This window comes from Armigeres subalbatus, chromosome 3 (genome assembly GCF_024139115.2).
Source record: "Armigeres subalbatus isolate Guangzhou_Male chromosome 3, GZ_Asu_2, whole genome shotgun sequence".
Lineage (NCBI taxonomy): Eukaryota > Metazoa > Arthropoda > Insecta > Diptera > Culicidae > Armigeres > Armigeres subalbatus.
Genome location: NC_085141.1, coordinates 256,065,376 through 256,083,627, shown reverse-complemented (window position 1 = coordinate 256,083,627; position 18,252 = coordinate 256,065,376). Strand labels below are relative to the sequence as shown.

The 18,252-nt window shown below is 42.6% G+C and overlaps 1 protein-coding gene across 1 annotated transcript in view; it reads right to left on the bottom strand.

Moving 5' to 3' along the window:
- Positions 1–18,252, bottom strand: part of LOC134222422 (uncharacterized) — a 301,768-nt gene that overhangs the window by 152,342 nt on the left and 131,174 nt on the right. Inside the window, exon 9 of the mRNA XM_062701571.1 lies at positions 12,122–12,300. Within this exon, the coding sequence (XP_062557555.1) occupies positions 12,122–12,300 (179 nt within the window). The remainder of the gene's footprint in view (positions 1–12,121; positions 12,301–18,252) is intronic.

Sequence of the window (18,252 nt, the reverse complement as noted above, 5' to 3'; positions counted from 1 at the left end):
CTAGAAGTTACGTATTGTTGCCGTTTTGTGTAGCTTTGGACGGATAGAAATTAAGTATAAGGGTTGCGAATGAAATTTCGACATCATTTGTAACCTTGGATGGATTAAAGCAGGGTGATCTGGTGTCATCATTCATTTAAACTGAGGAATTTCCGTACGACGATCAAATTATTCTTTCCCTGAAGAAGATACTAATCCCGTGTCGAAACGTGACGAATAAAATACATGTTTTGATTTATTTTGAAAAATTGCAGAAATGAAGAATTAGTATAAATCCCCGATGCGGAAGCTGGTTCACGAATCCAAAGTATTGAAACATATGCTGATACATTCTATATTCATTAAAGATTGTCAGTCCTAGAGTTTCAAGCTTCATATGGCGCGCATCACTAACAAATTATTACCTTTAACCATTCATCACGGTTAATTATCATAAAATGTTCTAATTTTCCACGAGTCAGCCAAGGTTCGCACCTAAATGTATCCAAACAATGTTTTCGTAACCCAGATCTATCAACACCCTAAGTGCATAACCAAACAAATTCCCCATCGCACTTGTATCACGCAAGCCAATAATTGTGGGGTTTCCTCGTTACAACTACACGGCAGTAGAATGATTGATTTGATTCAAAATCAACAATTACCACATTTGCTCCCTAAGTGTAGCTGCGTGGTGGGGGGCCAGGAACATTACCACTTGATTGCAGTCGTCAGTCTTCCGATACTCAACCACCCAACCATCCAAAGTAAACCTCGTCGCGCTCGGGAAATGTGATTAGCAAACGTACAAATTGCACCCAAGTAGGAGAGCCTTGCCGACTTCGGAGTTACCGACGTCGAGGCGACTTCAACGTAACTGTTAACTGGAACTGCTCCGCTGAACTTCGAAGTTCGGTGGCTTTGAATTCACGCTGACTGACTGACGACTAATTAAAATAAGATTTACCACATGCAGTTAAATGTCAGGACCGATAGGGAAGGAATTTTGTTAAGGTGAGGTGGCAAGTGAAATTTATTGTGTGGTGTTGTAATTACGCCTTCACGGTTTGTGCTTCGCGCAGATATTAATTCTTCATTTGGCGGGATTCGAGTGACAGCGCGTGACAGTGTGGTTAGGTTGGGTCAGGGGTGCTTGAGCGAGTATTACATGTTTAGAGGAACGAGTGTAGACGGGGTCGAGGTGTTCGGTCTTTGTTTACACAGATCCTGTTTCTCTGTCTCTCACTATCTTGGCCCAGGGAAGTGAATAATGGTAATCCACCTGTCAAAAGCTTTCCCGAGCTTAAGGATGTGAAATTTAATAGCTTGAGCGACGTGTTTAAACCGAACACCCCATCAGGACCCGGGTATGGTCTAAGAGAGGATAAGTTTAGGACTATCAAGTGGGTGTCACCCCGAGTGCAGTCGACTACGTTCATACTACTTCTAGGTGTCCAAAATTTACACGGCGTGTTCTTCTATTCGTCACTTTCTAGTTGGATTTCAAAACGTTGGAGCACTATCAGGGACACCTCACCTCACATACACTCAGGCACACATTAGACTCTATTTCATCATGCTTCACTTAACAGTAGGAATCATTCGATCGAAAACCTTGGTATCTAAATGGCAAATGGTTGAATCCTGATTTTATCAAACAATCTTCTACGTGTTACACCTCATTTTAATATCAATAAATGTATTGACACAGTCCAGTTTTGTTCCAAGTCATAACGAATGAATGGTTTTATGTTATGATGATGACTTTTCGATCGCCCAACTCCTAGTGTTAAGCGAAATTTTCCACGTCACCGCAGTCGCACGGCGCGATGTCAAGGGCTAGCATTCCCCAGGCTGCGACTCCGTGTAATTACGCTTAATTAATACTTTAATAAAACATATCTAAAACACGTCAACAATACTAGTAGGAGTACAGAGTAACAACGATAAAGAGCAGAGTGATGCTTACAGAGGGAGACAGCAGGCCATTGTTGCTGGCCCTGTGCCAAAGATGGGAAAATGGATCTCTTCCGGTTCCATCAGCTCCTCGTCTCGTCCAGCCGTTGCCGGGCAGGTTGTTGATGGTGTTGGTGTTGATTTTGTAGCCGAGCACGCTGCTGAGTCCGCCGGAAGCGGATGCCGACGCTGACGAGAGCGATGAGGATCCGAAGGGCCCGACGAGGACGACGACGAGGACGATGACGACGATGAGGAGGACAGCAGCGAGCACCACCGGTTTTGTGCTTGAGAGTGAAGTTCACGTTGAAGATCGCTTCCGCAACGCCACCTGGCGATGATACGATGAAATAGAACGTACGAGGAACTTTCGTGCATGTGCACGTAGGTCAGACGTGCTTCCTTGCAGAATGGTCGGCAGATCCTGTGTTTAATGAGAAAAGAATGAAAGAGGGAAAGAGCAAATATTAAACCATGGATAATATTTGTGATGTGTGTGCTTTGCAGTACCTGATGATGTGAGTGTGGACCCACGCCACGTTTGCTGGCCCGGTTTGCCAGCTGGGAGAGCATCTTTTCTGTAGTGTGGTCAGCAGGTATGACATACAGGAGAATGCCGAGTTGCTTTTCCATCCAACAAGAGCGGTGTTTTTCCGAGAAGTTGCGGAAAAATAGACAAGAAAACCGTATATTTTTGTGCTCGCAGCGGCGATTGTGATAAGCACAAAACTAACAAATATTCTTGATGCAAAAATGCTATTACGCGCGTAACATTTGTCGGCAAAATTATGTTCTTGACTATTAGTGATTTGGTGAGCCAATGTCTCTATGTGGTTTTATGCGCTCAAACGCTCCAGTCAGTTATTTGCATTCTCTTATTTATTTTCAAATCGTGAGAAACGTGGCACAAAAATATTCAATATTTACATCGTTGAACTATCAACTAGCTAACTTTTTCATGTTTTATTCTGACAATGAAAAGAGAAATCATCAACTTGTTTGAAGCAACTTCGCCGGGATTGTGAAAAGTCGTCGCATGAATATTTAAATCTTCGAGATAGTCAACATTCTTCACCATGAATCTCTCTGTTAGTCAAGTACACTGTAAACATAAATAAATACATATTCGTATCATGATCAAATACATATTCGTCCTCATAGTCAGTTTGTGCCCCGTCGCGCGTTTTAGTGATCCGCGATGAGGCGAGAAAATACTTTTCGTATTGACTATTCGAGTTTCCCGGTGAAGCCGTCATTCGAAAAGGTTCACGGCTTCTGTCGCACGGTACTCGGCCTGAAGAAAGAAGAAGTGTTGAGACTACAGTGCCACAGAGGTGAACAATGTGCGTTCATCAAGGTTGACAACCTGGCGCTCGCACAACGAATAGTGCAAGAACATGACGAGAAGCATGAAGTGGAGCACGCGGGGGAAAATTACAAGCTTCGCATCACCATGGAAGATGGATGTGTAGAAGTCAAAGTGCATGACCTGCCAGAAAACGTCCCCAAAGAAAAAATCGTGGAATTTTTTAGTGCGTTCGGCGAAGTGTTTTCGCTGCGAGAGCTAACATGGGGAGAAGGGTTCGAGTTCGGTAGGATACCGCTCGGCATTTGGTCGGCCCGAATGCTAGTCCATCGAAACATCGATTCGTAGGTAACGGTCGATGGACAGCAGGCCTACATTGTTTACAAGGGACAGATCTCTTGTAAATACTACAAAGAGCAAGCGCATACTGGCATATCGAACAAAAAGCTGCTAGTCCAGAAGAGCTATGCGAACGTGGCGAAGCAAACTGGGCCACGACAACCACCGAAGAAGGCGAACGGTGCAAAACCCCCGAGCGCCAAACCGGTCGGTCAGCGTTCTGTCGCTCCACCACCAGCATCGCTGGAGGCTTTCCCCGAGCTGCCACAGCCGTCGAGTCAGACCGAACCGTCTGGCTCAATAAACCCAACTGCAAGCCAGCCGACTGCGCCCATTGCACGAACGGTGTCTCCCAACCCATTGCAAACGCAAAACGCGCGCAGGTATTCGTCGTCGTTGCGCTCACAACCACAGACCGCTGAAGTAATCTTGGTTGACATATTCAAAAAGCCAGCAAACGCGTTACGATCGAAAGACCGAACCGCCGGCAACGACACGGACGATTTATCCACATCGACGAGAAGCAGCCGAAGCCGAGGGCGCCCGTCCGGCAAGAAACAGCGATGCAACGACGGTGACGACGAGCAGGATGTGGACTTTCTTCCATAAATGGCTCTCACGTCTTACAGCCTCGCATCCATCAACATCGGCACGATCACGAACCCCACAAAACTGAACGCACTCCGAACCTTCATAAGCAGCCAAAACCTCGATATCGTGTGTCTGCAGGAAGTCGAGAACGAACAGCTTTCCTTGCCTGGCTTAGAAGACGGAAGAAAACCACGATCACGCAGTTACAGACGGGAGAAGACGAAATCATCGTCGAGCCCAGTACTGAGATTTTCATTTTCATTGAGAGAGGTTACGCGATATTTACACTTTATTCTCTCCCGCTTTCATAGAAAACATAAACAATGAAAGGAATTCTGCCAAATTTTCACAGATTTTTATTTCATGAAAGCGCATCAAACTAGTGTAAACAAGCTGTTTCTTCTTCAATAATGTTACTTCTAACTCGAAAATCAAAAACAATACAATCATTGTATCGATTAGTCATTGTTATTTGCACAAATCCATTGAAACTTTTTAGAAATTTAGATTTCAAAACAAAGCACATTCCCATCATGACTGCTTGTAATGTGACAGGTGACCGGGAGAAGGCTACATTTTCATTTGGTCTCTTGAAAATGAAAATGCAACTGTTTTCGCTTTCACATGACAGTCACGATAACTAGCAGTACTGGTCGAGCCTCAAGCGATCGAGGCAAATCTGTTTGATTTTTTCTCGAGCCTCTACTCAGAAGAAACAGCAGAAAATGACGGCAATGCCAACAACGAGGACGATTTCGCTTGCGAACGTGTTATCCCACCGGACGACCCACTGAACAAAGCGTGCATGGAGGAGATACAAACAGCAGAAATTCTGTCTACTATCAGGGCGAGCGCACCCAAACGATCCCCCGTGCCGACGGGATCCCACGGGAATTTCATCTCCGGATGTTCGATGTCATCCACCGTGAGTTGAACATGCTTATGAATGAAGCACTCAACGGAAATCTCCCCCATGCCTTCGTGGAGGGCGTCATCGTGTTGGTGAAGAAGAAGGGAGGCGACAACACAGCCCGAGCGTACCGGCCCATATCGCTGCTCAACAGCGATTATAAATTGCTCTCCCGCATCCTGAAAACAGGATGGAACGAATTATGCAGGCCCACCGCGTCCTGAGCAACGGACAGAAATGCTCAAACGCAGAGCGAAACATCTTCCAGGCCACTCTCGCTCTGAAAGATCGGATCGCGAATCTCCGTCACCACCGTCGCGCCGGTAAGCGCATCAGCTTCGAGCTGGAGAACGCCTTCGATCGGGTGCGGCACTCGTTCCTCTTCGAACCCATGCGGTCGCTCGGGTTCAACGAGGAACTCATCTCTCTTCTCTCGAACATAGCCAGTCGGTCCACATCCCGGCCGCTTAAAAATGGGCACCTCTCTCGATCGTTTGAGATCACACGGTCGGTGCGGCAAGGCGACCCGTTGTCTATGCATCTGTTCGTACTCTATCTTCATCCACTGGTGTGTAGGCTTGAGCAAGTGTGTGGGGATGATCTACTCGTTGCCTACGCCGACGATATTAGCGTGGTTGTGACGTCATCGTGGCAAATAGAAGCGATGAATGAAATATTTCGTCGCTTTGGGCTTGCCGCCGGCGCAAAATTGAATCTGCGGAAGACGGTTGCAGTGAACGTTGGCGTTTTCGAAGGTAACGAAATTTGTACCCAGTGGCTGCAAACAGCCAACGTAGTCAAGATTCTGGGTGTTACCTTCGTCAACTCGATTAGGCTGATGACTACACTCAACTGGGATGCGCTGGCGGGCAAGTTTTCACAGCAAATGTGGCTGCAGTCCTTGCGCACACTAACTCTTCACCAGAGGGTGATTATGCTGAACACGTTTGGCACATCGAGACTGTGGTACCTTTCGTCTGTACTGCCTCCGCTTGGTGTCCATACAGCGAAAATAACAGCAACGATGGGGACGTTCCTGTGGAGAGGAATGCCTGCGCGCGTTCCCATTATGCAGTTGATACGCAAGAAGGAGCACGGCGGTTTAAATTTGCATGTTTTGGCATGCAAAAGCCGTAGTCTGGCCACCAACAGACACTTGAAAGAGATCGACTCCATTCCTTATTATAAATCCCTTCTATTCCACGCAATTCCCCGCCCCGCAATTTCTATTGACAATCCTGACCTAAAATCGATCCTATCAAATTTATCCCAAATTCCCCACCATATCCAACAAAACCCTTCCGCCGATCTGATCCACCGGCACTTCGTCCAGCAAAGCGAACTGCCAAAGGTGGAACGAAACAGTCCAGCGCTTGACTGGCCACGCGCGTGGCGAAATATTGGGATGAAAGAGCTTTCCTCATCGCAGCGATCCCAACTTTACCTGCTGGTGAATGGGAAAATCGAGCATCGGAAGCTTCTGCACGTGATGCAACGGGTGGCGGACGAGAACTGTCAACACTGTGACATACAGGCACCTGAAACGCTCCAGCACAAGTTCTGTAGCTGCACTCGTGTCGGCCCGGCCTGGACGGTCCTACAGCAGAGGCTAGCCGGCTACACGAATGGTTGGAGGCGACTGTCGTTCGAGGACCTCACGAGACCTGTTTTGCCAGGAATTGGAAGAGCTGCGCGAGTGGAAATTCTCCGCTTGTTTGTGAAGTACATCGGCTTTGTTAACGAGTGTAACGATAGAATTGATGTAGATGCTTTAATGTTCCAATTAGATTTAAATTGATTTGAAAACATGAACTACAATTGTAAAAACTGTACATATTATTTATTTATTCAGACTAAGGCCGAAGTGGCCTGTGCGGTATATAAGAGTCTTCTCCATTCGGCTCGGTCCATGGCTACACGTCGCCAACCACGCAGTCTACGGAGGGTCCGCAAGTCATCTTCCACCTGATCGATCCACCTTGCCCGCTGCGCACCTCGCCTTCTTGTGCCCGTCGGATCGTTGTCGAGAACCATTTTCACCGGGTTACTGTCCGACATTCTGGCTACGTGCCCGGCCCATCGCAGTCGTCCGATTTTCGCGGTGTGAACGATGGATGGTTCTCCCAACAGCTGATGCAATTCGTGGTTCATTCGCCTCCTCCACGTACCGTCCGCCATCTGCACCCCACCATAGATGGTACGCAGCACTTTCCTTTCGAAAACTCCCAGTGCGCGTTGGTCCTCCACGAGCATCGTCCAGGTCTCGTGTCCGTAGAGGACTACCGGTCTAATTAGCGTTTTGTAGATTGTCAGTTTGGTACGGCGGCGAACTCTATTCGATCGGAGCGTCTTGCGGAGTCCAAAGAACGTACGATTTCCAGCCACTATGCGTCTCCGAATTTCTCTGCTGGTGTCATTTTCGGCAGTCACCAGTGAGCCCAAGTATACAAATTCTTCTACCACCTCGATTTCGTCACCACCGATGCAAACTCGCGGTGGGTGGCTCACATTGTCTTCTCTTGAACCTCTTCCTATCATGTACTTCGTCTTCGACGTGTTGATGACTAGTCCGATCCGCTTAGCTTCCCTCTTCAGTCTGATGTAGGCTTCCTCCATCTTCTCAAAGTTACGTGCCATAATATCTATGTCGTCAGCGAAACCAAATAGCTGGACGGACTTATTGAAAATTGTACCACTCGTGTTAATCCCTGCTCTTCGTATTACACCTTCCAAAGCGATGTTGAATAGCAAACACGAAAGACCATCACCTTGCCGTAACCCTCTGCGGGTTTCGAAGGGACTCGAGAATGCCCCTGAAACTCGAACTACGCACATCACCCGATCCATCGTCGCTTTGATCAACCGTGTCAGTTTATCCGGAAAACCGTGTTCGTGCATTAGCTGCCATAGCTGGTCCCGATCGATTGTATCATATGCGGCTTTGAAGTCGATGAATAGATGATGTGTGGGCACGTTGTATTCGCGGCATTTCTGCAGTACTTGGCGAATGGCGAACACCTGGTCCGTGGTGGAGCGTTCGCCCATAAAACCCGCCTGGTACTGCCCCACGAACTCCCTTGCAGTTGGTGCTAGTCGACGGCATAAAATTTGGGAGAGTACCTTGTAGGCGGCGTTCAGCAATGTGATTGCGCGGTAGTTGCTACAATCCAGCTTATCGCCCTTTTTGTAGATGGGACACACGACACCTTCCATCCACTCCTGCGGCAAAACCAAATCTTGGTAATGACCCAGTGCAGCGCTCTAGCCAGTGCCTCACCACCGTGTTTAAATAGCTCTCCTGGTAGTTGGTCAACCCCAGGGGCTTTGTTGTTCTTCAGCCGGCCAATCTCCTCCTGGATTTCCTGGAGATCCGGAGCCGGTAGAATTATGTCCTGCGCGCGTTCTCCCAGGTCCATCACCATACCGCCATCTTCGTCTGCCACATCGCCATTCAGGTGTTCTTCGTAGTGCTGCCGCCACCTTTGGATCACCTCACGCTCGTTCGTAAGAAGGTTCCCGTTTATGTCCTTACACATATCAGGCTGTGTACATATAATGACAAAATAAAATTAAATTTTAACCACAAAAAAAAAATTTTTTAAATTTTTAAATTTTTAAATTTTTAAATTTTTAAATCTTCAATCTTCAAATTCTTAAATTTCTAAATTTTTGAATTTTTGAAATTTCTAAATTTTTAAATTTTTGAATTTTTAAATTTTTAAATCTTTGAATTTTTAAATTTTTAAATTTTTAAATTTTTAGATTTTTAAATTTTTAAATTTTTAAATTTTCAAATCTTAAAATTTTTAAATTTTTAAATTTTTAAATTTTTAAGGTTTTAAATTTTTAGATTTTAAGATTTCAAAATTTTAAAATTTTGAAATTTTGAATTTTTGAATTTTTAAATATTTAAATAAAAAAATAAAAAAAATAAAACTTTTAAATCTTTAAAGTTTTAAATTTTTAAGCTTTTAAATTTTTAAATTTTCAAATTTCTAAATTTTTAAATTTTCAAATTTTTAAATTTTTAAATTTTTAAATTTTTAAATTTTTAAATTTTTAAATTTTTAAATTTTAAAATTTTAAAATTTTGAAACTTTAAAATTTTAAAATTTTTAAATTTTTAAATTTTTAAATTTTTAAATTTTTAAATTTTAAAATTTAAAACTTTTAAATTTTTAAATTTTTAAATTTTCAATTTTTAAACTTTTAATTTTTTTAATTTTAAAATTTTGAAATCTTAAAATTTTAGAAATTTTAAATTTATAAATCTTCAAATTTTTAAATTTTAATTTTAAAATTTTTAAATTTTTAAATTTTGAAAATTTAAAATTTTTTAATTTTTAAATTTTTAAATTTTAAAATTTTGAAACTTTAAAATTTTTAGATTTTTAAATTTTTAAATTTTCAAATTTTTAAATTTTTAAATTTTTTAATTTTTGTATTTTAAAATTTTCAAATTTTTAAATTGTCATATTTTTATATTTTTAAATTTTTAAATTTTTAAATTTTTAAATTTTTAAATTTTTAAGTTTTTAAATTTTTAAATTTTTAAATTTTTATATTTTTAAATTTTTAAGTTTTTCAATTTTTAAATTTTCAAATTTTTAAATTTTTAAATCTTTAAATTTTAAAATTTTCAAATTTTAAAATTTTTAAATTTTTAAATTTTTAAATTTTAAAATTTTTAAATTTTTAAATTTTTAAATTTTTAAATTTTAAAATTTTAAAATTTTAAAATTTTAAAATTATACAATATAAAAATTTAAAATTTTTAAATTTTTAATTTTTAAATTTTTAAATTTTTAAATTTTAAAATTTTTTAATTTTAAAATTTTTAAATTTTTAAATTTTAAAATTTTAAAATTTTAAAATTTTAAAATTTTTAAATTTTTAAATTTTTAAATTTTTAAATTTTTAAATTTACAAATTTTATAATTTTTGTATTTTTAAGTTTTTAAATTGTACAATTTTTATATTTTTAAATTTATAAATTTTTAAATTTTTAAATTTTTAAGTTTTTAAATTTTTAAATTTTGAAATTTTGAAATTTTGAAATTTTTAAATTTTTAATTTTTTGTTTTTTTTTTACTTTTTTGGGTTTTGGATTTTAGAATTTTTAGTTTCCTGGAATAATAATTTTAAAATGTTGGAATTTTTTTCGAATAAGTAATTTTTTCGGTCGTTTCGGAGTGCGAATTATTTGATGGTGTATAAAATTTCTTGGTGGTCAGGTTTACAAGCTGTAGCATCATATCGTTATCGAAGTACAGCTTCGCAAATGACGAAAATGCAATAAACCAAAAGGGACAGCTTTAATTCAGATATGAATCGTTGTAGATACGAGGATTACTCTACTTTTTGTAAATTTTATTTATCCCTCCCAGTCTGGTTTCCACATTTCTCCCACTTGTCAGCAAACATAAAACGTTTGACAGTTTATATGCAATTAAAATTTTCGCTGTCGGGGGACCACCTCTCCTCTGGCTTCGTACGTGCGTGTCGCCTATCAATTCCCCCTCGCTCTTCCACGCCTGATTTGCACTCGAAATCTGGTATTTCATTTTTATCCCTTTTTATTGGCTGTCGGTTTTATCCTCGGGACGAAGCGTGCCCTCTCCCGTACCGTCCGTTTTTGTCGGCGCGGCCAAACGCGACGGATATTGGAGGCGAATGCCATTATACGCAGGGATTGCCACGCAATGTCACCTTAAAATACAGAGAAGGCACCAGCCAGCACCGACGGAAGCAGCAAGTGGCAATCAAAGTGGCATAGCAGCAGGGAAGCAACCAAAACACCAACGATAAAAAGCCATCGAAATTTAATCCCCTTGATTAAAAGAGTGTTGAAACCGAACGCCGTCTCCCCCGGGGGCAAAGTTAGTCGACATAGGAGCGGTCGGTCCGTGCCGGTGCCGGTGAAGAGATGCTAATTGTGCAATGGGTGTGTGGGGTGTGAGACGGTGAAAGGGTATCGGAGTGAGGGTATTATGTTGGAAACTTTCACCCCACGCTGTCGAACGGTATGTTGAAGCGTAACCAAATCCCGTTGAAAGTGCTGTTGTACTAATTTTTGCCTGACAGCCTTTTTCAGAATACGCTCACGCTCGCAAATGTTACGATTCTTGGCATCCAGTTGGTGCTCCACTTTCACCCTTGTTCCCAATATTGCCGTCGATTTGATAAGGGTGTTGTATAGGCGAACACATATCGAGTTGAATCAGCCAATCATGGCAACAGGAGCCGTAACGAAGTTGTAAACCGATTCTGGGGTGTCATAAAACTATAAATTTGAATGTTTCACTTGGATAGTACGGAGAGCTCGGTCGTTTGATCGTTCGGTGTGTGGGAGTGGGCGGGGGCAGCTAACTTTCGTTCATTGATCTCATGGGGATTGTGGGTTAAGGATGTTATCAGTTTCACAGATGGCTACTGGGGTAGTTTTACTTTCCATCTTGTCCATCCTTTGCGAGGGAGGAAAAATTGATAGTTTAACATATGTAAAGCCGAAGTGAAGAGTGAATTTGAACTAAAGTATTACAAAAACAAATCGTTATTCGTTATATGTACGTGTTCGTTGATTGGGTTCAATTTAAATTTACGATTTATTTGCTTTTGCCTAACTCGTGTATTAAGTGTTCATATTTTATGAACTTTTAATATTTTGACAGCAAAATGGCATGCGACAGAAGTATCAAGCAAGACTGATATAGAGAAACAGAGCTGCGTCTCGAAGTCACACAAATGTACGAAAGAACAGCTTAACCAACAGTCTGATCGAAGTTTCAAATAAGAAATCCAGTTCGAATGCATTCGAGAAATGGGAATATTTGTCGAATATTGTAAGAAAAAGTTTTAAGTAGAAAGAACGCCGGATTTAACAAATTCAGTTTTAAATCTTTTGATCTGAACGAAAAACGATTGCATCAATAGTAGTTACCAGTGCTATCGCTATTCCCTTTGCTAACATCTCATACATAATATGGTAATATCCCCCCATATATAATTCAAACCAGATTAAGAAGATCGGCAATACTCACAATGAATCCGTAAGCCAGCACATCGTCACCGTACTTCTTGCCCGGTGTGTAGACCAAATCTCCATGCAGCCATCGGGCGGCGTACGCCGGCGGGTTGGCACAGAACTCCACCGATAGATGCAGCGGTGAGCCCGGGTAGGCCACCGGTGTCGTATTCCGGGCAATCACCGTCGGTGCACCTGAAACGAGAGACACAGAAGAAAATGCATCACATGAAACGGTTGGCCGAGGAAATGGAGTTAGTAATTAAATTCCTATCCGGAGATTATATTGCCTGACGAACTGGCTGTCGTCGTCCTGGCGGGCGGTAGTCGTTAATAGCGACTCGGGAAATGTCTTTCCAACCAAAACGAGAGAGATTCGCGTCAGCAGCACCGTTTCCACGTTCTGCATGCCGCTGGATTCTGGACATTTGTGATTTATTTGCTTTTCCGACTAAATGGCAATAACGTATAAGCAAATATCTCCGAGGGAAAAAGTGCTTTCCATTTCGGTCATCTGCTGGCCGCGCTGTAGCCCCGATAGCACTCAGCGACTAGTGTAGTAGCGGCAGCACATCAGGAAAACACCACTCAACGATAATGGGACATTTAATTTCTCTCGTGCTTGCTCTTGTGCTTGATGTCCTTGATGTCACTCTTCAGTCCCAGATTGCTTATTGTGTTGACCTAGGCTGGGCCCCGGGTTGGATTACGCGACCGAGAGATGTTTGAAAGCACTTTTCCCACGCTAAATGCTGTTCCTTCTTTCGGATTGGTTTGGCTGGGCGAACGTTAGAACCGAAAGCGGACGCTCCGTGGTAGCAAGTGTTGGCGGAACCGCATCATGGAGTGAACCTGATCTTTGCTGCGTAGCTGCATTTGGAATTTGGAAGACAGTTTTCCAAAAGAATTTATGTTTTACATCGAAAACCACTATTTTTAAAATCAAGGATACAAATGTTATTATTGTATTTATTAACGAAACTTCGAAAACGAAAACGAATGTATTTATCAACGAGGTTTTTGTATAGGACGTAACATCGACACATCTCGAATAGGATACAAATGTTCCATTCCCAAAATAATTCGAAAATTGATATCACAATCAACAAATTTTTTAACAACAGTGGGGAAAGGAAGGGTTCAGTTTTCAGTTCCTAGCTCTCAGTTTTCATTTCTCGCTTATCACTAGCATCTCTAGGCCTGTGTGCCGCTGCCTTACGCCGCGCCGCCACCACTAGTGATGGGCGTTCATATCCGGAACCGTTAAAAATATCCGGATCTTCGATGTGAGTGAATGGAAATATTAAAATAAAAAGTCCATTGTTTGTACTGCATACGCTTGTAAACAAGAAAGGGTGAAGTTATTGTCAGTACGGTTCAAAAGTGTGAGCCTGAATGACGAACGTTTCACTATTTTGCATTTTTCCTACGTTTTGTTCTAAGGATCCGACCTGGTTGAAAGATCCGGATCATTAGAATGAATGACCCAGATCTGACCCGTTCATCAAAGTGATCCGTTTTGCCCATCTCTAGCCACCACTGATGATTTTTTACGCCGCTGCCGCCGCCGTCAAAATAAATCGGCGCAGCCTATGAAAATTGACCACGCCGCCGAGTTTTTTTTCACCGTAGCGATGACTATTGAAAGAATATTGAAGTACTAAGGTTATTTATTACTATGTGTTCGAAAATACACATTTCCAGCCAAATCCGTATGACATTAACTTATTTCCAAGTACATATGCAGAATTTATTCTCATTTCCGATAAATTCTTTAAATCGAAATCCTTGGACAGCCAGCCATAAGGGAAGATCCATTAATTACGTAACGCAAAAATTGGGCATTTTCAACTCCCCCTCCCCCCTATGTCACACTTTTTGTATGAAATATCTGAAAATTTTGTATGAATCGTCACACTTCACTTAACCCCCCTCCCCCCTCTAAGCGTTACGTAATTTATGGACGCTCCCTAACTCGTCACACGGCATTGTTGTTTCATAAGGGTAAAAATTGAAAACGTAAACAATGACTATTTCCTCCGATTTCACAAGCATATGGCGCCCTACTCGCGATATTTTCCACAACTAATCCAAAGAATACGCGGATCTCCATCAGTTCCCGGGAAGCAGTCATTATTGATCGATTAGCGAATAAAGAAAATAAATATGTTTGCGACTTTCGCCTGTTATGAAAAAACAATGTTGAAATACATCTAGCAAGAAGCTGATTTGTAGCAAGGCCAATATGGCCACTAGATCCCTTAACAAACAACAGAAAAAAACGTAAACCATCCTTGAGGAATTCCTGGAGAATTCCTGGAGGAATTCCTGGAGAATTCCTGGAGGAATTCTTGGAGAATTTCTGAAGGAATTCCTGGAGAATTTCTGAAGGAATTCCTGGAGAATTTCTGGAGGAATTACTGGAAAATTCCGGGAGGAATTCCTGGAGAATTCCTGGAGGATTTCCTGGAGAATTCCTGGAGGAATTCGTGGAGAATTCCTGGAGGAGAGTTCCTGGAGGAATTCGTGGAGTATTCCTGAAGGAATTCCTGGAGAATTTCTGGAGGAATTCCTGGAAAATTCTGAAAGTAATTCCTGGAGAATTCCTGGAGGATTTCCTGGAGAATTCCTGGAGGAATTCGTGGAGAATTCCTGGAGGAGAGTTCCTGGAGGAATTCCTGGAGTATTCCTGAAGGAATTCCTGGAGAAGTTTCTGGAGGAATTCCTGGAAAATTCTGAGAGTAATTCCTGGAGAATTCCTGGAGGATTTCCTGGAGAATTCCTGGAGGAATTCGTGGGGAATTCATGGAGGAATTCCGGGAGAATTCCTTGAGGAATTCGTGGAGTATTCCTGGAGGAATTCCTGGAGTATTCCTGGAGGAGTTCCTGGAGTATTCGTGGAGGAATTCCTGAAGAATTCCTGGAGGAATTCCTGGTGAATTCTTGGAGGAATTCCTGGAGAATTCCTGGAGAATTCCTGGAGAATTCCAGGAGAATTCTTGGAGAATTCCTGGAGAATTCCTGGAGAATTCCTGGAGGAATTCCCGGAGAATTCTTGGAGGAATTCCTGGAGAATTCCTGGAGGAATTCCTGGAGAATTCCTGGAGAATTCCTGGAGAATTCCTGGAGGAATTCCTGGAGAATTCCTGGAGAATTCCTGGAGGAATTCCTGGAGGAATTCCTGGAGAATTCCTGAAGGAATTCCTGGAGAATTCCTGGATGAATTCCTGGAGGAATCCCTGGAAGAATTCCTGGAGGAATTCCTGGAGGAATTCCTGGAGAATTCCTGGAGGAATTCCTGGAGGAATTCCTGGAGAATTCCTGGAGGAATTCCTGGAGAATTCCTGGAGGAATTCCTGGAGAATTCCTGGAGGAATTCCTGGAGAATTCCTGGAGGAATTCCTGGAGAATTCCTGGAGGAATTCCTAGAGAATTCCTGGAGGAGTTCCTGAAGAACTCCTGGAGGAGTTCCTGAAGAATTCCTGGAGGAATTCCTGGAGAATCCCTGGAGGAATTCCTGGAGAATTCCTGGAGGAATTCCTGGAGAATTCCTGGAGGAACTCCTGGAGAATTCTTGGAGGAATTCCTGAAAAATTCCTGGAGGAATTCCTGGAGGAATTCATGAAGAATTCCTGGAGGAATTCCTGGAGAATTCCTGGAGGATTTCCTGGAGAATTCCTGGAGGAATTCCTGGAGAATTCCTGGAGGAATTCCTGGAGAATTCCTGGAGGAATTCCTGGAGAATTCCTGGAGGAATTCCTGAAGAATTCCTGGAGAATTCCTGGAGGAATTCCTGGAGAATTCCTGGAGGAATTCCTGGATAATTCCTGGAGGAATTCCTGGAGAAATTCCTGGAGGAATATCTTAATGTCTTCCTTGTGTTAATGTCTTCCGGTTCAATGGGCGCAAGCGCGTCTTTTTCTCATTTCTGGCGACGTCGAACGTTGATCACGTCCTGCGGATAGCAGTTTAACTGACGGTACAAGGCATCATCAAAGGTCTTCAAGTGAGCGCAATTGACATTTAAGAACGGTTACTCCAGGGTGTTGATTTCCTCCAACTTTTGCATATAGAGAGGATCGTTCAAATTCATTCCCTTAGAAACTTCATATTGTGCCGCATCGCATGTGAAGTCCTTGGACTTCTTCAAACAAATACGATACCACAACGTTAGTACCCAAAACAACAATTTTTGGTTGACTAGCTCCAACGAAGTCAGCTTCCAATTGTACACATTCACCTGGCGCATATGCCTATCGGTCCTAAGATCGGGTCGTTGTCTCATCGGGGTGCCAAGGACGCCGGATCTAGGCGTGCGGATTGACCCCATCCAGCTTGGAGTTCCATAATTCAATGGAGAGCAGACGTCGATTCCGCTCAATCCCACAGCACCAGCACCTCCTCCAGCATTGAATGGGCTAGTTGGTGGACTCATAGCGGTTCCGGATCCCCCAATAGCTGGAGAAGTGGGAACTGTAACATTGTCCGAGCTTTCAACTACAGATTTTGAGATCAAATTCCCATTCGCAAGGGCGTTTCGGTTTCATTATTGAAAGTAGTTTGCTTGAAAGGAGTGCTTTGCGAGCCACTTTGTTGTCGCCGACCAAGAGTGGATCTTGCTGAACTGGACATGCCCGATAAATTCTAACTACAACCGTTCCCTCCAGGAATCCCTCCAGGAATTCCTCCGGAAGTTCCTCCAGGTATTCCTCCGGAAGTTCCTCCAGGAATTCCTCCGGCAGTTCCTCCAGGAATTCCTCCGGCAGTTCCTCCAGGAATTCCTCCGGCAGTTCCTCCAGGAATTTCTCTGGCAGTTCCTTCAGGAATTCCTTCGGAAGTTTCTCCAGGAATTCCTCCGGAAGTTCCTCCAGGAATTCCTCCGGAAGTTCCTCCAGGATTTCCTCCGCAAGTTCCTCCAGTAATTCCTCAGGAAATTTCTCCAGGAATTCCATCAAGAATTCTCAAGGAATTCCTCTAGAAATTCCTCTAGGAATTCCTCCGGAAGTTCCTCCAGGAATTCCTCCGGAAGTTCCTCTAGGAATTCCTCTGGAAATCCTCCGAAAGTTCCTCCAGGAATTCTCCAGGAATTCCTCCAGGAATTCTCCAGAAATTCCTCCAGGAATTCTCCAGAGATTCCTCCAGGAATTCCTCCAGGAATTCTCCAGGAATTCTCCAGGAATTCCACCAGGAATCCTCCAGGAATTCCTCCAGGAATTCTCCAGGACTTCCTCCAAGAATTATCCGGGAATTCATCCAGGAATTCTCCAGGAATTCCTCCAGGAATTCTCCAGGAATTCCTCCAGGAATCTCTTCATGAATTCCTCCAGGAATTCTCCATGAGTTCCTCCGGGAATTCTCCAGGAATTCCTCCAGGAATTCTCCAGGAAGTCCTCCAGGAATTCTCTAGGAATTCCTCCAAGAATTCTCCAGGAATTCCTCCAAGAATTCTCCAGGAATTCCTCCAAGAATTCCTCCAGGAATTATCCACGAATTCCTCCAGGAATTCTCCAGGAATTCCTCCAGGAATTCTCCAGGAATTCCTCCAGGAATTCCTCAAGGAATTCTCCAGGAATTAATCCAGGAATTCTCCAGGAATTCACCAGAAATTCCTCCAGGAATTCTCCAGGAGTTCCTTCAGGAATTCTCCAGGAGTTCCTTCAGGAATTCTCCAGAAATTCCTTCAGGAGTTCTCCAGGAATTCTCCAGGAAATCCTTCAGGAATTCTCCAGGAAATCCTTCAGAAATTTCTGGAGAATTACTGGAGGAATTTCTGAAGAATTTCTGGAGGAATTTCTGAAGGATTTCCTGGAGAATTCCTGAAGGATTTCCTGGAGAAATCCTGAAGGAATTTCTGGAGAATTCCTGGAGAATTCCTGAAGGAATTCCTTGAGAATTCCTGAAGGAATTCCTGGAGAATTCCTGGAGAATTCCTGGAGAATTCCTGGAGAATTCCTGGAGAATTCCTGGAGGAATTCCTGGAGGAATCTCTGGAGAATTCTTGGAGGAATTTCTGGAGAATTCCTGGAGGAGTTTCTGGAAAATTCATGGAGAAATTTCTGGAGGAATTCCTGGATAATTCCTGGATGAATTCCTGGAGAATTCCTGGAGGAATTCCTGGAGAATTCCTGGAGGAAATCCTGGAGAATT